Genomic DNA, 22,362 nt, shown 5'->3' on the forward strand with positions numbered 1-22,362 from the left:
GACCTCCGATCAGAAGGTCCGTGGTTCGAATCCCATCACGGGACTCGGACATTTTATGGCCGCTACACATGGGAAACGATGATACGCAAGTCACCGAGACTGATCACAAGCATCGGATACTGGGGAACTCTTATTTGACGGAATCCCCACGTGGTTGATGAAACATACATCTTCAAACAGTAAAACGATGGTAAAAATGTGTTGTTATTTATCTGCAGTACCGTAAGTATTATAATACATTTAGCGATAACTCACCATAACATGACTTATAAACTTCTTGGGACCTCATCTTATTGTTTTAAGGGCCTTCTGTTAGAAGAATACCATTTCAGCAGGGGCCCAGGTATAATCTACGGTCCTGTTATTGAGTTGTATTTGACCACAAACAATATAACACGCATTACAATTCATTCTTAAGGAAATGTGAGGAATGGTACAAAATCATACGACAAATGGTACTTATATGTCATATGGATCGAACCTGCAACCTTCGTATTTGTAGCTTTGTGGGTGAACTATACTGATACACTTTCAAAACGCATATTCTAATTTTTGTACTATTTGACTAAAAGGCCACAAAATCAAGAAAAGATTGTTCTGGATATTTTGGCATGAGGTAATTAAACGCAACAATGTTCCCTTGCGAATCTCATTTGATGTGTTTTGAGATGGACTTGAGCACAATACACAACATGTCTGATGTTTGAAAAATTATGCATTTCCATTGTGTGTCTGTACATCAGGATACAGAGGCGCTTATAAAACGCAATGCTTTTAAGAATGTATTTCCCCCCAAAGTACATCCAGGGATATTTTACATCCGTTTCCAAAGGTTAATGGAAAGGGTGTTGGAAACATACCATTGTTAATAAACCTTTCAGATTTTTCTTTCGTTTTATAAGTTGGATAAAAAAAACGTCTTCTGTCGTTACTGAGAATGTAAGCATTAGGCCATTCCCTATTTCCAGAATCCCTGGGCTTACATTTTCAGTTAAGACGTCAGAGTCGGTTTTCATCCTCTACAACATGACTGAAGAACCTACGATACCTCCTGCCGTATTTTCTGTAATTTCAACCGAATATAGGGAGGTGCCGAAGACTGGAGGCAGGTCGTTGATGTCCTCAACTGTGATGGAGAAGGCTTGTGTTGCCGAGAGTCCTGATAAATCAGTGACTGTCACAGCCAGGTCAAGTTGAGTCAGTCCACTCTCCAGGTCAATGTTCTTGGAAACTGTTAGTTCACCAGTACCAGAGTCTATACTGATGTACGAGGCATGGGTCCCTGCAAAATATAACCTCAGGAAATATTCAGGTGATATATTAATACGTTACCATTCGTATAATGTGCATGAAAGATTAAACAAATAGAAAGATAAGACATTAAAAACATAGTCATATGCATTATTTTCACGTTTTTCTCTCACTGTAGATACAATGTAGCTATGATGTCTGATTACTGTGTCCATTGTTGGTAATTAAATGTTGTCAGTATCGTAATTACACAGCCTTTGCTGACGCACATAAACTGCCGGTGATAGAAAAAATATGCACTTGAAAATTGGATTTGACCAACATATTACAAACATTATCAATACGTTACAAGGTTGACCTGTTGTGAGTGAGTATGGTTTTACGCCGCTTTTAGCAAAATACCAGCAATAACACATCGGGAGACACCAGAAATGGGCTCCACACATTGTATCCATGTCGGTAATCGCTACCCGATCGCCCCTGAACTGTTGCGAGATACTCATTGGTATGATGCATGTTTTATCGCCTATGGTACCCGCATCGAATACACAACCATCGAATAACCATTTCTTGTATGTTTCCTTATTGGTCACCATGAAACATGGATGTATAATTTCTATCGCTCCTTTGTAAAAATCATTTCACATTGGTTGCATTCAGCGATATCTACAAGTGTATGAATGTTGTTTTACGCAACATTCAGCAATATGAAAGCTATCAGCGCTGTCTTTACATAATTATGTCAGGGCCAGACAAACAAATGACTCGTAGCATGAACAACGCTCCGCACACGATGGCCATCCGATCCTCATTTCAACCATGTGAGAATAGAACCCAGATCCTCGGCGTGACGAGTCAACGCACCAACAATTCAGCTACTATATCCTACATTAAGGCTTACCACTCAGAGCATATGAGAGCGTGTCTCCTTGGTCGGGGTCCGTGACGACATATCCTCCATGCACGGCTGACCGCACAGCCTGTTCCTCTGCCATGGTGCTGCTGGACACAACGGAGATGACCGGAGGCTCGTCCACGACATCCACAACGTTGACCTCAACCGATGCATAGCTTTCATGTGCTCCATCTGCAGCCCTGAGACACGAGAATAATACTCTAAAGGATGTCACTCTTCATCCAATAGGGAGGGTGAGGGTAGAGATAGAGGCTGTTATATTATCTTTATGTTATCGGGGACCCGGAAGTGACAATCACGTTAATTATTCAGGTGATAGTGTATAGTGCAGATAACATGGCAATTGCAATTTAACAGTACTTACAAAAGTCAAGCAGGATTTCTAATTTGGAATGGAATGAATATTTGGAATCTTAAGCTGAAACGATAATACACTGCTCAAAACATATCAAAGAACATCCGATTCTTCCTAAGAACTAAATTTTATTGTTTACCTTATGTCATGACGGATTAACTTTTTGTGAGTAGTATATATCAAATATAAATGTATACTTTTCTAGATACAGGATCACTTGGGGCCCACCGACATTGTGATTTACGGCTTCTGAGCACCGTAAGGTGCTCTTGGTTTCATAAAGGTTGAGAGATACGTCAGAGACCCGCATCATTTCAACATAAGCAGGATGGTAGGGTAGCCTTGTGGTTAAAGCGTTCGCTCGTCAAGCCGAAGTTCAGATTCCATTCCCCATATGGATACAAAGCCCGTTTCTGGTGATCACCGTCGTGGCTTTGCTTGAATATTACTTAAAGGGGCCAAAATCCCCCACCAGTCCAACATAAAGCTGGCATTTTTTCATTTATCTGAAAAACTGCTCATTGATGCTTCAACTTCATTCATGCACTCTTGGTTGTTTTCTAAAATTCAACTGATCATTCACAATACACATATGAGATGACAAAATCGATACTAAGATTGGGAAATTAAATTCGCATTACTTTATTACGAGCAGGTGCGTGTCCTTGGTCTCATAGTCGACGGCCGATGTTAACTTCAAGGCATCCCCATCTATCGTGAAATGACCGTCCCCGCCACTGTCTATAGAAAGTGTGACGGAGTCGCCGTCGTGGTCGTTGACGATGATCTGCGTGACGACGGAGTTCAAGGTACTGTCCTCGGGCAGGGATGCTTGGATGACGGTGTTGTCGAAATGGGGAGCATTGTCGTTGGCCCCCGTCAGCGTCACACTGACGCTACCGTCGACGTATTTTGGACTGGCTCCCTTGTCCCAGGCCCTGACACTGATGGAGAAGCTGCTCACCCCGCCGGTGCCGACGTCCGCGTCAAGCACTCCCCCAACTTTCACGTCACCAGTTGTTGAATCGACCGTAAAAAGACCTGTTCCCGAAGCTGTTTTTAACAAAAGAAAATGAAAACTCAATCTTATTATTTTTTTATCCCTTCAAATCAATTTCAGAAAATTGAATACATTATTTGATTTCGGACCAACAATTAAGATGTCTGGGGGTAGGGTGGGATTTTGTTAGAGAGATGATATGTTCTGGATCACGGCTTCAAAATACGCCAAACAATTAATTGACAACGTAGTTTTATTGAAACCACCAGCATGTAAAAAAATATTTGTGGTAAAAATCCGAGGACAAATTATTTTTTTGCATTTTTTTCTGAAACATTATTCACAAAATCCCAAGCCCACCCATCCCCTGAATATAAAATGTATCGCTCCCTTATTTCTTATATTTATATCCTGCTAAATTTTTGTTTATGACATTATATACATTCTTTACAAAAATCACTATTTGATAGACTTAGGTGATTCATAAACACATGGTTCAGGTACTTTCGGAAGCGTACAGTGAACTCTATTAAAGTTCTTATGAAAATGGAAACGTTTTTATTATTTTATTTACACTCTATTAACTTACAATCATTTACGTACATCACCAAATATGAGATATTACACGCACATGGACTACACTTCTGCTTGTGTATACATTAGCCGATGATACCATAAATAAGGAGTTGCGTCCCTTGGGCACGCCAGAAACCTATGATTGTTGGTTCGAATCCTGGTTCGCCCCGATTATGTTTCTAGGTTTGTCAGCACCATATCCGTGCTCGTGTGTTTCACGGAAGTGGTAAACGTCTGAGACCTGCATGACTTCGTGCTTTCCTCCCACATCAAGCTGACACGCCGTGATGTAACTGGAATACTGTTAAAAGCGGCGTTAAACCCAACTTACTCACTAAATTATGATGATGTATAGTTATTACGTTACCAAAGAACCGTTTTGTATTCTCACCAGTCATGTAAAATGTAAATTATTATATTAAATTATTAATGAGGATCGTTAGATATGAAAGAAAACAACAGATCGTTAGTAGTTTTGAAACTTCGAAAAGATTTGAAAAGTGGATAACAAAACAGGGCAACTGGTTCTGGTTCAAATATACTTGCACAGTAAACCAGAACGTTAAGCAAACAGCAACCAAGTAGCAATTCTGAGCAGTTGGCTTACCTTGGAGTTGAACAGTTTTATACAAATATCAAGCATTAAACACGCCTTGTTGTTATTTTTAATCTTCACCAGAAACACAAAAGAGTGCATAACCAAACTTCTTTGTTTTCTTATAGACTTGTGAAGATTCCGGGTTAGACTTGGTCTTCAGCAACCCATGCTTGCCGTAAAAGGCGACAAACAGGATCGGGTGGTCAGGCTCGCTGATTTGGTTTGTGTATATCATTGTATCCCAATTGCGTGGATCGATGCTCATGATGTCAATCACTGGATTGTCTGGTCTCGTCATATAGCTGGAATATTGCTGAGTGTGGTGTCAAACAACAACAAAAGATTTCATACACCTGAGATCAGTTTTGCCGGGTTCATTATGGATTAAATTACACGCACACGCACATATATACATGTATACAGTAACACAAAATTCGTTTGAAACCTGAAGTGCACAACACGCCAATCTTACACGGTGCAACGCCTGTTATCGCGTAAGTCACTTCTCCGTCCGGCCCCAGGTCGCTGTCGGAGGCTTGCAGTGTTGTGAGGACCGTGGTCACGGCGGTGTCCTCTGGGACTGTGGCGGAATAAGACCCTGTGCCGCTCCAGGCCGGGGAGTTGTCATTTACTGGATTGATCTGATGAACAGAAACATTGTCATTATATATATATATGACGAGCGAGCACTTTAGCCACAAGGCTACCCCATCGCCCCTCACACAATTAGAATATATATATACTTACTTACTTACTTACTTATATATGTATATATTCTAATTGTGAGAGGGGTGGTGGGTTAGCATTGTGGCTAAAGTGTCCGCTCGTCACGCCGAATGCCGTCATGTTGCTGGAATAATGCGTAAAACCTCACTCGCTCACTCTTCTTCGGCCAGTTGTTTAGTAAAAATGAACAGACAAATACAGAAAACGTCCTTGTGCTAACCTACATGTATATTAGTATATGTAAAGTGCTTTTACCAAGCTGTACTACTCAAAAGAAGTTAAGGAGTTCATATTTCATGGCAGGACATAGAACTCAGTTCACAAGTTCCAGTTGTTATAAATCTTGCAGAATTGTGTCAAATATGTTTCATTGTTCAACTACCAACGCGTCAAACAATATCAGCTTTACCAGCAACAACATTATATGAACTGTCTATACAAGAAACTTGGCATTGATGAGATATCTGCTGATCCAACATGCCCAGTCCAAAGCAAATGTGTGACAATCATGAATTATTTTTACGTACACGTAGAATTTCTATAACATCTTAGAATAAATCCATTCCAGTTTTTCATGCAGAAAATACTGATTTATAAGAATCTCTATAAAGATAGATCTATTGTAGTGAGCAGCAAATGTACCACTAAAGCCTTGTCGAAACTACGGACAATCATTCTCACAATAAAGACCTAACTAATACTGTCACAGATTATGTGAAAGGTAATCACATATTGGTCAAAGAAATTTTACTTCATTAACTTATACAATCTCAGACCAGGACAAAACAAATAAGCTGAAACACTTTTGATTTTTCCAACCTTTATACAACTATCCCTGAACATAATGAACATATACTTGTTGTCGACTTCAATTATCAATTCATTATTACGAAAGAAAGTGATGCCCAAAGTAAAAATTTGTACAGAACAGGAATACTCAAAATACTCTTGATTTTCTCGAGTTATGTATTATAACCAATAAACGTGATAAGGAACGATTATCAGACATCTGTTTTTTTTAATGTCGGCTTGTTTATTTAAAGTGTGTATATCGATGTACCAGGCGTTGTTAATCTGTTACAGGGACAAGACAGGTCATAATAGAGAGGAAAATTTAACTAGTACTTACTTAAACCTGAAGCCAGTTTTATAAGTTTCTAAATAGCATGTAAAAGTTGAAATCCAAACTGGAGACACGGTTAACACACACGTCTAAGATGCCGCGATACGCTTAGCAGAGTTGCGTCCCTTAGGCGTGCCAGAAACCTGATATCATGGTTCACCCTGATTATGTTTCTAGGTATTTCAGTACCATATCAGTACTCGTGGCTTCCCCAAGCTAGTAAACATCTAATACCTTTATCACTACGGGCTTTCCCGTCACACTCTGTGATATAACTAAAACTGTTGAAAGCGGTGTTAAAACACATTACTCACTCCTTGAAATACATATATAGCATACTGTAGACAATGGTGCTATTCCTCACCGTGATGCGGACGACGGCAGTTCCAGTGAGGGGGTCACCTATTGAAGGACTGTCCACTACCAACAGCACCAGGACATACTGGAAGTTTACATCTTCCAGAGCTTCGTAGTCCATGGCGTTGGAAGTGTTGATGTCGTTGCCACTCATGGTGAAGTCAAAACCAGACGTAGCTCCATTCTGGGATAGGATTGATGTTGTCAGACCAGCGTTGGAGATGTCGGCATCGTCGACAGCCACATTGACGACTGTTTGACCTGGAAATTAGAATAACCATCTATAAACATTTCTTAATAACACAATGGAGACTTCCACGCCATACCAAAATAATGGGTCGGCTCGGAGAATAAACTGTGAAGAGGGCTACTAAATCTCGAAAACCTTAAACTTTAACAGTGATATCTTCATGGCTTTATCGATAACACAATTTTAATCGTTTGTGCGGCACACTTTGACTCGTTGAAATGAAGAAGTCTGACTTTTCAGAAGTGCCTAATTAATGATGAAATACACCAATCAGTGAAATCATTTCCCCAGTAACCTGTTTGTCTAACCACTCACCTGAACCAGTGTCATCGTCAACCACAGCGGTATAGTAATCAGATGTGAACGTCGGTGCGTTGTCGTTGATGTCGATGATGGTGATGTCTAAAACTTTGGTGTCATAGTTGGAGGCAGAGTCCATCACCACTATGTTGAGGCCGCTGAAGTCAACAGACGTCGTGTCGATGTCAAGAACCTGCTTCATTGTGACAACGGACGCACTATCCACACTCAGATATTCTGCATTTGTTCCTGGAAGGTAGAGGTCATTGTTTTAATCTTTGACAGCGAAAGAAATCTTCTTACATGATATTGATATTATGACAGTCGTGAACATCCTATTGTATCTTATACGGACTGAAGCGTGACTCCCGGGAACTTCTAGGCCTTCGGTCTTTACCCACACTGAAGCACATGCACAATTCTGAGGTTAGCACTTTTTGTTCAGCATGCACTTTTTCGGCGCAAGAATCTTGTAGTATTGTAAAGTCACTTTGTAAAGTAATTGTGTACACCCACTTTGTAACATTGTCTCCACATATGTATTGTATACAGCACATCCCTTCAGCTGTGTTGTTCTCACGGCTATTATCTCTTGTACTCGTGTTTTGCATATGGGCCGGAGGCCTAAAGTACAATAAAACCTCTTGAACTTGAACGTGCATCACATGTGGTGTCGGGCAAGTCACTTTGTACGCAATGTGCCGCTGATCACTCAACAATATATACCCGGTATGATTAGAATAGCTTGTGAATGTTAACCTTCTAGGGCCTCACAGTGGTGAGAATGAAAGTCGAGTGTACACTGATATTCTATTGACCGAGATAATAATGTAACGCTTTGGGTACAATTTAGTTCGTTGATTTGTCGCATTATGACTAATTTATGATTAAGATAATCTCAATATTATCAAACTATCTACAAACGATTCCAATATTGAAATAACAAAAAAAATGTTTTGACTTTACAATTTAGGTTGGCAATCTATTTAAAAGTCTTGACATTCGATCCTTATTTTTAATTGTCTTGATTGTTAAAAAAACAATACATTGACATTTAGGCATGATGATGACAAACCATTAATTGTTAGATCTGCACTTACCAGAAAAGGACAAGGTCCACGAATCATCCTCCTCGTTGTCTGTGAACGAGAAGGCTTTGCCGATGTCTGTCCCTACGGGTAACTCTTCTGGGATGGAGATTGCATGAATGGTAACTACTGGAGCGACGTCAATGACGTTTGTCACCTTGAAGATCATGGACGTCTTTTCCTTGTTCCTTCCATCATCAGCTCTAGTAACAATGAAACACAATATAATAATACATTTCAACAGGCGTTCTGCTGACTTCTCAAAATGCAAGGAATGGAATGGGAGGTAACCCCGCCGAGATAATTTGACAGTTATTATGTCCTCTGTTCATACATGTACACTTGAAACTTAAGCACAAACAGCGGTTTTAGAATATGAGGACAGAGCAGCTGATGGTTCCTTTGTCGGCTCGGAGTCATTATAATGTGTCTGAGTGGGGTGTCCATGTTAAACTGCGGCATGGTATCTCAGAGGCCTAGCATTATAAAACATGCATTTGTCTCGGCTTGCACATACACGCACGCGCGCGCATGCATGTCACTATATAAGTGCAATAATCTTGAACGCGCCGTTAAATCCCATCAATTAGGAAACTCATATAATTTTATCTAATGTGAGAATCCGAACTGAATTTTGTCGCCGACATACGAAAACAGGTACATTTACACCTCAAAAACTCGTCGTTATACGGAAATAGGATATCATTGGAGGAAATAAGTACCATAAAGGAGGATATAATGATAATAAAGGAGGACATAAGGATCATAAAGAAAGGTACATGTATGTGGACAATGATCATAATCGAGGACAAGGACAATTAAGGAGGAAATAAGGAGCATAAAAGGGGACAAGGATCATTAAAGAAGACATAATAACGGAGGACAAGTATCATTTAACAGGGAATAAAGAGCATAAAGGTGGATATAAGGATTATAAAGAGTGACAAGGATCATAAAGGTGGATATAAGGATTATAAAAAGTGACAAGGATCATAAAGGTGGATATAAAGATTATAAAGAGTGACAAGGATCATAAAGGTGGATATAAGGATTATAAAGAGTGACAAAGATCATAAAGGTGGATATAAGGATTATAAAGGGTGACAAGGATCATAAAGGTGGATATAAGGATTATAAAGAGTGATAAGGATAATAAAGGTGGATATAAGGATAATAAAGGGTGCCAAGAATCATAAAGGTGGATATAAGGATTATAAAGAGTGACAAGGATCATAACGGTGAATATAAGGATTATAAAGAGTGACAAGAATCATAAAGGTGGATATAAAGATTATAAAGAGTGACAAGGATCATAAAGATGGATATAAGGATTATAAAGGTTGACAAGGATTATAAAGGTGGATATAAAGATTACAAAGGGTGACAAGGATTATAAAGGTGGATATAAAGATTATAAAGGGTGACAAGTATCATAAAGGTGGATATAAAGATTATAAAGAGTGATTAGGATCATAAAGGTGGATAAAAGGATTATAAAGAGTGATAAGGATCATAAATGTGGATAACAGGATTATAAAGAGTGACAAGGATCATAAAGGCGGATATAAGGATAATAAAGGGTGACAAGGATCATAAAGGTGGGTATAAAGATTATTAAAAGTGACAAGGATTATAAAGGTGGATATAAGGATTATAAAGAGTGACAAGAATCATAAAGGTGGATATAAAGATTATAAAGAGTGACAAGGATCATAAAGGTGGCTATAAAGATTATAAAGAGTGATAAGGATAATAAAGGTGGATATAAGGATTATAAAGGTTGACAAGGATTATAAAGGTGGATATAAAGATTACAAAGGGTGACAAGGATTATAAAGGTGGATATAAAGATTATAAAGGGTGACAAGTATCATAAAGGTGGATTTAAAGATTATAAAGAGTGATTAGGATCATAAAGGTGGATAAAAGGATTATAAAGAGTGATAAGGATCATAAAGTTGGATAACAGGATTATAAAGAGTGACAAGGATCATAAAGGTGGATATAAGGATAATAAAGGGTGACAAGGATCATAAAGGTGGGTATGAGGATTATAAAGAGTCATAAAGATCATAAATATGGACACAAAGAGCATAAAGCATCATAAAGGAGGACATACTGATTAGGAAATTATGAGGACCATGAACATAAAGAAGGTCATAAGAATCATAAAGGGGAACAATGATCATGAAGGTGGACATAAGGAGCGTAAAAGATAACATAAGGATCACAATCAGCGGACAATCAACATTAAGGTGGACGTAAAGGTTATGCAGGAGGACAAACATTTTAAAAGACTTAGGAATCCTTAAAGAGAATGAGGATAATTAAGAAGGACATAAAGATCATAAAAAGGGACAAGGATAATTAAGGAGGACAAGGATCATTAAGGAGGACATATGGATAAAAAATGAGAAGGTAAGAAGCGTAAAGGAGGACATGAAGAGCATAAAGGAGGACATGAGGAGTATGAAGAAGGGCATGAGGATCATAAAGAAGGACATACAGATCCTAAATGAAGACATAAGTATCATAAAGGGGGACAAGGATCATAAAGGTGGACATACAGAGCGTAAATAGAGGACATTTCAAAGGGATCATTCTTATTTTTAGATACAGAAAGCTATGTGGATACGTTTGGGGCTATTTTCGCAAAATGCAAGGAATGGAATGGGAGGTAACTCCCGAGATACTTTTACAGTTATTCTTCTTATGTTCATACATGTACACTTGTAACTTGAAACAAAAAGCGGTCTTAGAATATGTAGACAGAGCAGCTGATGTTTCCTGTGTGCACTATGATGTTTTATTGTATCCCTGACTTCATAGTGAGTGTGTGAGTGATTGAACGAGTATGATCGTACTCCAATGTGACCGCCTCCGTGGTCTGGTGGATAGAGCGTCTGCCCGATGAGCGGAAGGTCGGTGGCTCGATCCCTGGCCGCGACATACCTGAAGACGTTTACAGATAATAATGTTTGTTACCCTCCCTGGCGTTCTGCATGTATAAAACAAGGATTGGTCGGCTCGGATGGCTCAGTACAATATGGGATATCCATGTTAAACTGCGGTATGGTATCTCAGGAGGCTAGCACTATAAACAATGCATAACGGAGGACTTAACGAACATGAAGGTGGACATAAAGATTATAAAGCAGGATAAGCATCATAAAAGGCTTAAGAATCCTAAAAGAGGATGAGGAAAATAAAGGGGGACATAAGGAGCATAAAGGAGACAGGGAGCACAGAGGAGGACAGAGATAATAAAGAAGGACATAAGGATAATATAGAAGGACATAAGGATCCTAGGGACCGTAAAAGAGAACAGGGATAATAAAGAAGGACAAGGAACATAAAGAAAGACAAAGACCATGACAAAGTACACAAGGCACAGAGAGGAGGACATAAGGATAATATAGAAGGGTTATAACGATCATTAAGGAGACATGGGTAATTTAAAGGAATGCAAGGACAAAATGAGCATTAATAAGAACAAAAAGTAGATGCACGACATACATTTCAGACATACAAAATAAGAATCTGCAGGAAATCAATCCTGCAGGAGTCCAATCTTCGGCTGCAGTTCAGCACAATAAAAATGTTTAGAAAAGGTATTTATAATGCCTTTAAAATGACTATGCGTATACAACTGTCTTACGTACTGAAATGTGACGACATAGAAGTTTTCTGTTTCGTAGTCCAAGGGCTGCATTGTGTACACATATCCACTATAAATCTCAAACATGTTTATATTGTCGCCTGCAGAGGACAGGGTAACTGTATCTCCCTCTGGATCTGTTGCTACGGGGTTGTAGACTGCTGTGTATTGGGCGGTATTCTCAGGTATCTCGAGGATCTGATATCCGCCAGGTGCAGGTGTGTTGAACAGGGGAGGTTCGTCTGGAACCACACAAAATAGTATTCTATCGGAAACCGGAGTGAATGTTGTTTTACGTCGCACGTTGTGATATATTTGTCACTAATTTGACTATCAACAATCAATGATTAGAGGTCCCATCAAGCGAAGACAATGTGGGGTGCATCATATGTCTACCAAATGGATCACTGCCCATCCAAATCAATATTTCCGCTTCTCGTGGAGACTACAGGAATCGTTGTACATGATCTAAATTACTTAGTGGATATAGTGACAGAACGGTGGCTATTGTAACACAGAGACAGAAAGAGGGGCTGAGGAGCGAGTGCGTGAATAAATGTATGGTCGCTTTGGGCAGTGGTTTAGTGATACCGCGGCGTGAGCTTCATGTTAGACGAAAGCTCGAGGTGATTAACGTCTCAGACATTTACCACCTTGGTGAAAACCACTATCACGACAATGATGATGAATATGCTATACACATAATCAGGGCGAATCTGAAATTCGAACAATCATCATAGGTTTCTTGCAGACCTAAGAGACGCAGCGCTGCATAGGTAATTGCAACAACTTTGGCGAATGGGCGACTCGGCCACCGGTGTCCCCGAGGAGTAGAAGAGGCTAAATTGATGGCATTACTTACCGGTCAAAATTATACGAAATCAACATTTTGTAAACCATGGTTACACGATTCTAGGTCTACAAACATACCATCGAGCATACACAGCTGTGTGTCAGGGACTTGCTAAAAGCTGTTCTCTGAAGTTCCTCGGACATGTATCAATGGTCATGTTTGGCATGTAAGAAGATTGGTAGATGAATGGGTGGTCGAACAAAATTTAATGAATTAAGGTTATACATAAAAAAACAATAAACATACCGGTCAGCCATCTCCATTCCCAATCAGAGTACTGGCGACTCGGCCACCGTGTCCCCCAGGAGAAGAGGAGGCTAAATTGATGGCATTACTTACCGGTCAGCCATCTCCATTCCCCAGTCACATAATCCTGTCCTGTGGCCAGTTGCACCATGTTGATGGAGAACGTCCTCCCAAGGTCATACGTCAGAAAGGTATCAACCCCTGGCTCCAGACCAAACCCCATGCTATGGACATTCCCTTCCCACGAAAACCAAAAGGGTTTCCAGGTATTGCAGTCCAAAAGCGTGCCATAGTCCCACGTGGCATAGGAACTTCCATCCAACATGGCTGTGTAGGAATAGGAGTAGTAAATCTGGTAGAGGACATAGTTGTTTTTGTCAGAATCCTCATTGAGATAAACCTCCAGACTTTCACAAGCCTTCACTTCTCCTCTGATGTACGACTTGTCGATGGGACCAAGGCCTTTGTTGTATGCCTCCAAGTAGTCATATTCCACATCCATATACGTCCATTTACCTGTTATGAAGATGAAAATAATATTGCTGATAACTTTATTGCCTATGACACTTCTACTTAGTGGATATTAACGCCGCCACAGGACTGGGAACTCCGTGCATATCTCTAAAAACACACCATTTAACCACATTCCTTAGCATACTCTCAATATGTCGTCATCAATTATGGTCGAATATATCTTTCTTGGCCAAGTTGTGTTGTGAGTGTGGTACGTCTTCATCCTATTCACGAATATCTCTTGGAATTTACAGTTATCTGTTTCTGTATATTCTTGAAATGTTTTTCGATTTGTCATATGACAGAGCTACTTTTCGAGAAAACCTGGTGTGATCTGTTATTTTCAGTGATACTTAATTTTCACAGATATTTTGCCTATTAATGGATACTGTTTCGGTGGATTATCGAGACTGGTTCTTCTCTGGCGTTGACGTTTTATATTTACTTACTACCGTCTAGTCAGTATCGTTTTTTTTATTATTGACATACACGTTCATAAGGGTCTTACCAGCAAATACTACGGGTAGGAGTATCAGCCAGGTCAGGATATCACTGAGACCCATTGCGGGTTGTTTTGGTCTGCAGACAGTCTCTGCAACAGCATAACGTCCGAGTTAGTCTAACAAAGACAACATCAGAAACACAAACCAGTTTAGTCTCTTAAAGTAATTATTCTCATTTGTAAAGTCACATTTCATCAATAGCATGCAGAGGATAATTACCGAGTAATTCCGAGCACGACCCACCCCCTCCAGAAAGTCCTTGTTTTATAATCAATCATTTCGTTTCATTTGACACCAACGTAAATGAAGACACTATGTACATAGTAAAACCTATATCTTCATACATTTCAAAGGATTCCTTAATTCAGTAAAAGTGCTATAATACTGCCATGATTTAATCCTATCCTTATACACTACCTGTAAGGAGTTCATTATATAAGGGGGCGGTCGGGTAGCCTAGTGGTTAAAGCGTTCGCTCGTCGCACCGAAGACCCGGGTTCGAATCCCGACATGGTTACAATGTGTGAAGCCCATTTCTGGTGTCCCCCGCCGTGATATTGCTGGAATATTGCTAAAAGCGGCGTTAAACCATACTCACTCACACTCATTATATCAATCGTGCGGACACTCTCGATTATCCAGGGTTTATTTCTCCATTCTATTCTTATAAAATTTAATGTTCTAGCCCATTAGCAGCAATGGCTTCCTTTTTGCGATTCGAAATACGCGATGCTAAAATAACCCCCCAATCACAATATACCATCAGCGAGAGAAATACGTGGGAATTTCCTGATTGAAAAGATTGCGATGGTGCCCTGTTATCATGAAATTACGCGATAAATCAAGCGTGGTTTATTTCACGATAGTCATTTCTGGAGATCCAGATATGCACACGCAACTTAATGACGTCATTCATTTGACGACGTTATTTTTGAGAGGGAAGTGTCTAGTAAGTTGCACCCCATTAATGTAGCTGGGCTTCGCAAATAAGCGCAGTTGATGAAGGATTGCATCCAAAAGTGGGCGAGATATAAAAATCGGTATTAGGAGACAAGACTGCGTCACTCGTGGTTTATTCTCCCTGGAGTGTTTTGTTGTACGATAAACAACTCCCATTCGTCACTTATTTCTTCACTGAACTGAACTGAAATGTCATACCCTGCACGATGGAGGATGGTGCGCAGCGGAATATATTACTTCTCACACACTTGATGTGTCCCCAAGTTAAGTGTTCACCTGAAACAGACACGGAAACATATCAATCTCTTTAAAATCATATCTTAGTTTTCGCTACCGCTAAACAAAGATCTGAGGACACCCCATTATGGGTCACGTCAGAACGACCTTTCGCGAATTTTGACCGACCAATGACATGACCGACAAGAAATCGACATTTGCCAGTCAGAAGGCAGCTTTTTTGAGCTTTACGACACTAGTTTCAATCTGGCGACTACGCTTCGAAACATATTTTGAAGTATTCTCGATTTAAAAAATTAAAAGTGATAAGAATATTCTGGAATGGCTTATAGATGGCCTAGATTGTATGGATATAATCATAAAACCCGTAACTGTCGTTCGGAATACCCAGTGTTAAATATTTCGTGGGTGCATGATTAGAAAACACATTCCGACTGTCACTTTCATGATCTGGTAAGCGAAGCTCTGATTGGTTGGATGAAAGGTCGTTCTGACGTGACCCTTAATGGGATGTCCTCATATCTTTGTTTAGCGACAGCGAGAACTAAGATTTGATTTTAATGAGATTGGGAAACATATCGTACAAGTCACAAATTGCATCGGACATACTTTTTGTCACAGATGCGTCAAATTTGGAAATGTCCCCCACATTTTGAAAGCTTTACTGAAACCTTGAACGTTGTAACTCTAATCAAACAACTTTTGAGCAAGAGTCGTATGAAACCAAAGAAAGAGATTCTTATCTTGTTGATTAATGTCCTACCTTGATGTAGTTTGCAGCTTTCCCTGCCGTCCACTTTTAACGGGTCTCACCCTTCGAAGGCTGCAAACAGAACACTTTAAAATTGTAAGTAGAAACAGCGGACCCCATGTTCACCGATGGTATCGAGTGTACCAACACATGATCATTCTCTCATGTTAAGGGCAATGGACACGATACCAGGAGGTACACATGTATACGTAGCTAGTCCTCGTGACATTTCTGTGATGGCAATCTGAGGACGAGCTTTATGCATCTTTGTGCGAGCCATGTCGGTCCGATCGATGTTCTGCATCGATGAATGGGAACATTCACATGCTTCTCGTTATCGGGATATGTAGATTAACATTGGTTATATCAGCAGCGCCTTTGTGCGTAGTGGCTGAGGGCACGCACATACCAGCTTGGCTAAGTGCGAAATTCAATGTACATTCAGTTGGATGTATATCATAAATTGGAACCGCCTCCCTTTTGTGGTAGATAAATAGTGTTTGGGAGAGCAGAAGGTCCGTGGTTCGAGCCCCAGGCCGCGTCATGCCAAAAGCCGTTAATAATGGTGCTTGTTGTTACTCTGCTTGGCGTTCGGCATTAAGGCGACAAAAAAGGACTGGTCATCTCGGAATCGATACAATGTATCTGAATAGAGTACCTATATTAAAACTTGGAATCTGGAAGGTTTACCAATTAACCTGCACAAGTCCGAAATAGTACAAGCACCTCACACACACACGTGCAAGCCCAACGCTAAACGAGTGACAAAATTCTTGCAAGGTTACCAGAACCCATATGAGGAATCGAACCCGGGCCTTCGTGTGATCAGCGAACGCTTTAACCACAAGGCTACCCCGCCGCCCCTGGGATATAAGCCAAAATGTGTTGTTCACGTCTAATACATCCATTTCTCACCAGAAAGAAATCTGTGCGCTACGACAACCGCCAACCGCCACACACACTCATCTATAAGCGAAATTTTTGTAATGCGAAATAAAACCCAGTTTCACCCCCTCAGCTTTTACACATGCTTATTTGATTCTATATATTTATTTTTTTTCTCACTAAACTACATTATCAAACTATCATTTGATTATACGTGAGACACATCTGACCAATAAACAAGAATGAGTAAGTGAGTGAGTTGGGTTTAACGCCGCTTTGTTCACTATTGTAGTCACAGCATGGCGTGTCTGCTTAATTTGGGAGAAAAGACTGTGATGCAGGTCTCAGACGTTTACCACGACACCAGGGACAGCGAATTACGACACCTTAGACGACTGGGCCACCCGTGATCCCAGGTGATTAAGAAACACCTGTCAAACTTACAAAATGCTGTGAGTAAAATATCATCATTCGATCATGGCAATACTGTTTTTTAGTATTTTATGACAATACGTGTTTTGTTTTGTTTTGCAAGATAGTTTGCTACGTTAACAAAACAAATGTACTGCTTGGTCTGATAAGAAGTAGATAACTGTCGTTCATAATCCTAAATCACTGTACTTTGTACAACCGTAACTGTGGCCAACATTTCCTACTGATATCATTACGTCACTGGCATAATCCACTCAAACATCTGCCAATGCCGTTGAATAGATAACGAGTCATGTGCACATTAAACAATGACCAAACTGCCTATGCTATCACCATGAAGATAACATGGAAGTATGGCATATATAAGAACCCTGCTGTTTTGTTAACGTATAATACAAATCCCTCTTGCATGGATTCAACATATACGGATCGTGTCTTTTCTTTTCTTTGGGTCCAGGAAATGCACCACCATGACCCTATCACAAAGATTAACCATGATCCTTAATACAATCAAGGAAGGACTTGCTTGTACATGTATTCACAAAATGTATTTGAGACAAGTCCATTCTGTCAAAAAGGTTTGATTTTTTAAATTTTTATGTTCACTATTTTCCGTAATGACAAACTTATAGAGAAACCCGCATTGATCCATGGACCTTTTGTTAGAAAACGTGGAGACCACAGATACATTAACAGTTCTATCTTCAGAGGTTCAGGACAATTTGTCAAAAATGAAAACAGAAGTCATCTGAAGTTTACCGAGAAGACAACAGAGGAAATACTCGCCTTCCTCATTGGTAACATTTTAAAATTTTGGGGTAAGACATTTAGGCAAGATGTAGGTATCCCCATAGGCACCAATGGTGCACTCCTTCTGGATCTGTGTCTTTATACTTATGATTCGGACTTTCTGCACGGGTTGGCAAAGTCACAACAAAATATAGACTATAGCTTTAGGTATATCGAAGATCTGACATCGACGAATAACAGCCAAATAGCTAATTCCCTTCCACTGATTAATTAGGGACACGAAGGGGGCTTGCCTCGAACAGAAAATGTCCAAGGTCATAATGAATCATCAAAAATAAGAACGCCAAGGAACAAGTGAGCTACAATGATTAAGATAAACCTACTAATACCTCTTTTGCTACTTTCTGGGGGACCCATGTGGGAGAGGAAGGCACTGTGTTTTCAAGCTGCGCATTCGGTTCCAAATTCAAGTTAGTGCTAGTACCCTAGCTCTAAATTGAAAACACAGCTACACAATCCAAAGTGACTTCTTTGGATTTAGCGAAGATAAGTGAGTGAAGCGGCATGGGTTGAATCCATTGTTTGGGTGAATTGTCGATTTTAATTCAGGAAAATTGATAACAGCCTTTAAACAGATAATGACGCTTAATGTGCTTGAGCATATTTCTTTACATGGATATGCCTTTAATGTATATAGGACAGGCATAGAAAGTGTGCATTAAACGTCACTCTTGTGACGTCACAGTGCTCATTGTCATGCAAAACATAAGACGTCACAGTCAATAAGATAAAAGAAAACGCCAGGTTTCAAACTCTCTGATTTCTCCAAACTTTTATTACACTCTCATTTGATTTATATCGTGCTTTCTGCACAATATGTATTTCCACAAAGACTTTGATTTTTTAAATTACCGCAAATCTTCATTTGATAATTTTACATCTAATTATTATATTAAAATGCCTGATTGGTAAAAATGGAAAACATCTGAGACAAGGGTCATTTAGGACATTCCTCCAACATCAAGCTGACACACAGTGATGTAACTAAAATGTACCCAGAAACTGGTCATCGAGCTCAGATCGGCTTCAAACCCTCCCCATTCACTTACTACATGTACAGTCTCCCTGTTTCTTGGTGATCTTCGTACATACTTGGGGTTGTGTCCTGAACGAGGTTTATACATCTCACTACCAAAGCCAGTGCATTTACAACAAATGTACTTACTGTATCAGTATGTTTATGAAGTGTAATGTATATCTGTGTTTACTATATATTGTTTCATAACTGTCATATTGTAGAACTGATTGTTTCAGGGTGTACTTTCATACCATCTGGAATAAAGATATTGGCCATCGACGAACACAGTAGCGTTTGTTGTCTGTGCGCGGCTCACGCAGTCCTGTTATGTATATGTTGTTAAATTTCAAATTTTATATACAGCTATAATCGCTTCTTGGGTTTGATTTGTTTGTTTTGTTGTTTAACCCGTACTGTTATTCCAGCTATATTACGATCTGTACATAATCGAGTCTGGACAGACAATCCAGTGATTGACATCATGAGCATCAATCCCCGCAATTGGGATACGATGACATGAATCAATCAAGTGAGCGACCCTGACCACCCAAATCCCGTTAGTCGCCTCTTACGACAAGCACAGTCGCCTTTTACGGCAAGCATGGATTGCGAAGACCTATTCTAACCCGGATCTTCATGATATGCGTCTGGGTTGACCACTTCTTGAATATTCCATGAGATACCTGTAGAGGCCGTTCCAGCCACCTCCTGCCTGCATGCATTGAAGACCTATTCTAACCCGGATCATCACTGTTTGACTACCGCTTCATACAAAATCGTCGACTACTTAATATATAAGTCTTTGGTAGAGGCATTGTAAAAGTTTTGATCTATTTTGTAAAACGTGAACACGTTCATTTTAAAAATACCATTTGTATCTAATTCTATAATTAGTTGTATCACCTCAGACAATACAACGCGTGTCAGTATTTTTTATCTCCGCCATCTTCAGAACATAAGTAAGGTATAGATACCAGTGCGGAGTTAGTGTTATATATAACACATCGGATGATCGGGCCTGAACAAAGCTGCTTGTTTGTTACAGTCAGGGGATCTCGTGACGCCGACTAGCACATTTGGCAACGTCTTATCGTCACCCTTCCGAAGCCATAGTAGACAATAGTATTAAGAAGCATTACACATTATATAGCCTATTCAGTTCTTGTGACAATGGTATTGTCAGTATTCATAAATATATTGAGATGAATGCCAAAAGATACAGCATATGAATTTTAATTCATATACTTTATTTTAACGTTAACATTCGTGTCTTGTACAAGTACATTTCAAGAGGAAAATGTACAAATGTTTTACCATGCAAAAGTGAGTGAATGAGATAGGTTTAACGCCGCTTTTAACAGTATTCCAGTTTTATCGCGGCGTGTCAGCTTAATGCGGGAGGAAAGCCCGAAGTGATGCAGGTGTCCGATGTTGACCACTTCGGTGAAACCCACGCTGACAAACCTGACAAACCTGGAAACATAATCGGGTCGAACCGGGATTCGAAGCCACAATCATAAGTTTCTGACGTGCCCAAGGGACGCAACTGTGCACAGTGAAGCGCGGCGCCTTAGACGACTGGGCCACCCGCGCCCCCTACCATGCAAGAATAATTGGACATGCAACAATAATGATTGGATGTTTCTACCTTCTTGCAAATGATCAAAGCGGCTTTAGATACACCTCGCGGTCTTACTGTAAAAACGTATTGTAACGTTTTGATGTTAGACTTTAAAAAACGAAACAGTCAGTCTTATTCTACTGATAGTAGTACCAGATAGTTTACTCGCTACTGAATCTTGGAACTATGGATGTCACCTCAAGACTCAAAGTGACATTTATATCCAGAAAGAAACTACCAGAAATCGTGGCATTAACTCTGCAGCTCGATACTGTTTTAGGTTGAACACATCACTGGCCGTGCTGTAATATCGGGATTAAAAAATGAATAAAAATAAATTCTGCTGACATTGGTGGAGATCTCTTACTGTCAGAAGATTGTTCTTATAGAAAGTATTTGTCTACCCGATTTCATTCCAGAACTTGTTTAATTAATTATTGAAACATGTCTTGCGTGCTTAACTATTTTTCAGGTGTTTATACCCTTTGCATTTACATGGATTGTATTCGACTTTCACACATGTCTGAGGCGTAGCATTCGCAGCACGGAGTGACATCCCTTTGTTGTGCCAGGATCTGATGATCGTGGATCTGAATTCAAGATTAGCTTTATAACGAACCTTACAGCTACAGCTTGGAAACATTTATTGTTATAGCTTGCTACTTAAAATTATCAAAGTAAACATCGCAATTTGGGCGGGGTGGGGTTGTACATGTACATGTATACTACCGACAAAACAAAGGGATCTGATGAACAGTGAAGGTGTAAAGACGATACATGTCTGTAAAATGTGTGTAGATCAATATCACAACACAACACTTTGATGGTACATTGTTGATGAATCTGCGAATGGATGCCCTTGGTATTGCCCGCCATTCCTCGAATGAATAGCTACCCCAAGCTGGGCCACGTTGGCGTCTGCCCGAGAACATCCCAGAGATGGGGACATTGGGGGCATGTCATGGGACATATCAGACCAGTCCAATGTCCGTTTGCCTTCTCTTCGACGATAATTGGTGACCACCTTGGCGCGATGTGATCTGGCATTGTCATCCGATAATTCTAGCGAATGGAACAACAGCAGGACGCAATATTTCGTCAACATATCGCTGGTCAGTCAAATGTCCATTCGGGGGCACGGGTGGCCCAGTCGTCTAAGGCGTGCGTCGCGATTCGCTGTGCAGAGTTGCGTCCCCTGGACACACCAGAAACCTATGATTGTGGGTTCAAATCCCGGTTCACCCCGATTATGTTTCTAGGCTTGTCAGCACCATACCCGTGCTCGTAGGTTTCACCGAAGTGGTGAACGTCTGAGACCTGATCACTTCGGCCTTT

The 22,362-nt window shown here is 40.1% G+C and overlaps 1 protein-coding gene across 1 annotated transcript in view; it reads right to left on the reverse strand.

Annotated features, from left to right (window-relative positions):
• LOC139461660 (protocadherin-16-like) overlaps positions 1 to 22,132 on the reverse strand; it is a 38,957-nt gene extending 16,825 nt beyond the window's left edge. Inside the window, exons 1-13 of the mRNA XM_071243119.1 lie at positions 21,923 to 22,132; positions 16,324 to 16,333; positions 15,472 to 15,549; positions 14,319 to 14,402; positions 13,391 to 13,813; positions 12,203 to 12,440; positions 8,553 to 8,743; positions 7,468 to 7,701; positions 6,910 to 7,163; positions 5,169 to 5,337; positions 3,164 to 3,575; positions 2,153 to 2,346; positions 1,049 to 1,282 (exon numbers count right to left, since the gene is read on the reverse strand). Coding sequence (XP_071099220.1) covers positions 1,049 to 1,282; positions 2,153 to 2,346; positions 3,164 to 3,575; positions 5,169 to 5,337; positions 6,910 to 7,163; positions 7,468 to 7,701; positions 8,553 to 8,743; positions 12,203 to 12,440; positions 13,391 to 13,813; positions 14,319 to 14,402; positions 15,472 to 15,549; positions 16,324 to 16,333; positions 21,923 to 22,132 — 2,731 coding nt within the window. The remainder of the gene's footprint in view (positions 1 to 1,048; positions 1,283 to 2,152; positions 2,347 to 3,163; positions 3,576 to 5,168; positions 5,338 to 6,909; positions 7,164 to 7,467; positions 7,702 to 8,552; positions 8,744 to 12,202; positions 12,441 to 13,390; positions 13,814 to 14,318; positions 14,403 to 15,471; positions 15,550 to 16,323; positions 16,334 to 21,922) is intronic.
• Positions 22,133 to 22,362: the final 230 nt, after the last annotated feature.

Source organism: Haliotis cracherodii, unplaced genomic scaffold (genome assembly GCF_022045235.1).
Source record: "Haliotis cracherodii isolate W230 unplaced genomic scaffold, xgHalCrac1.p SCAF_15, whole genome shotgun sequence".
NCBI classification, from domain to species: Eukaryota; Metazoa; Mollusca; class Gastropoda; order Lepetellida; family Haliotidae; genus Haliotis; species Haliotis cracherodii.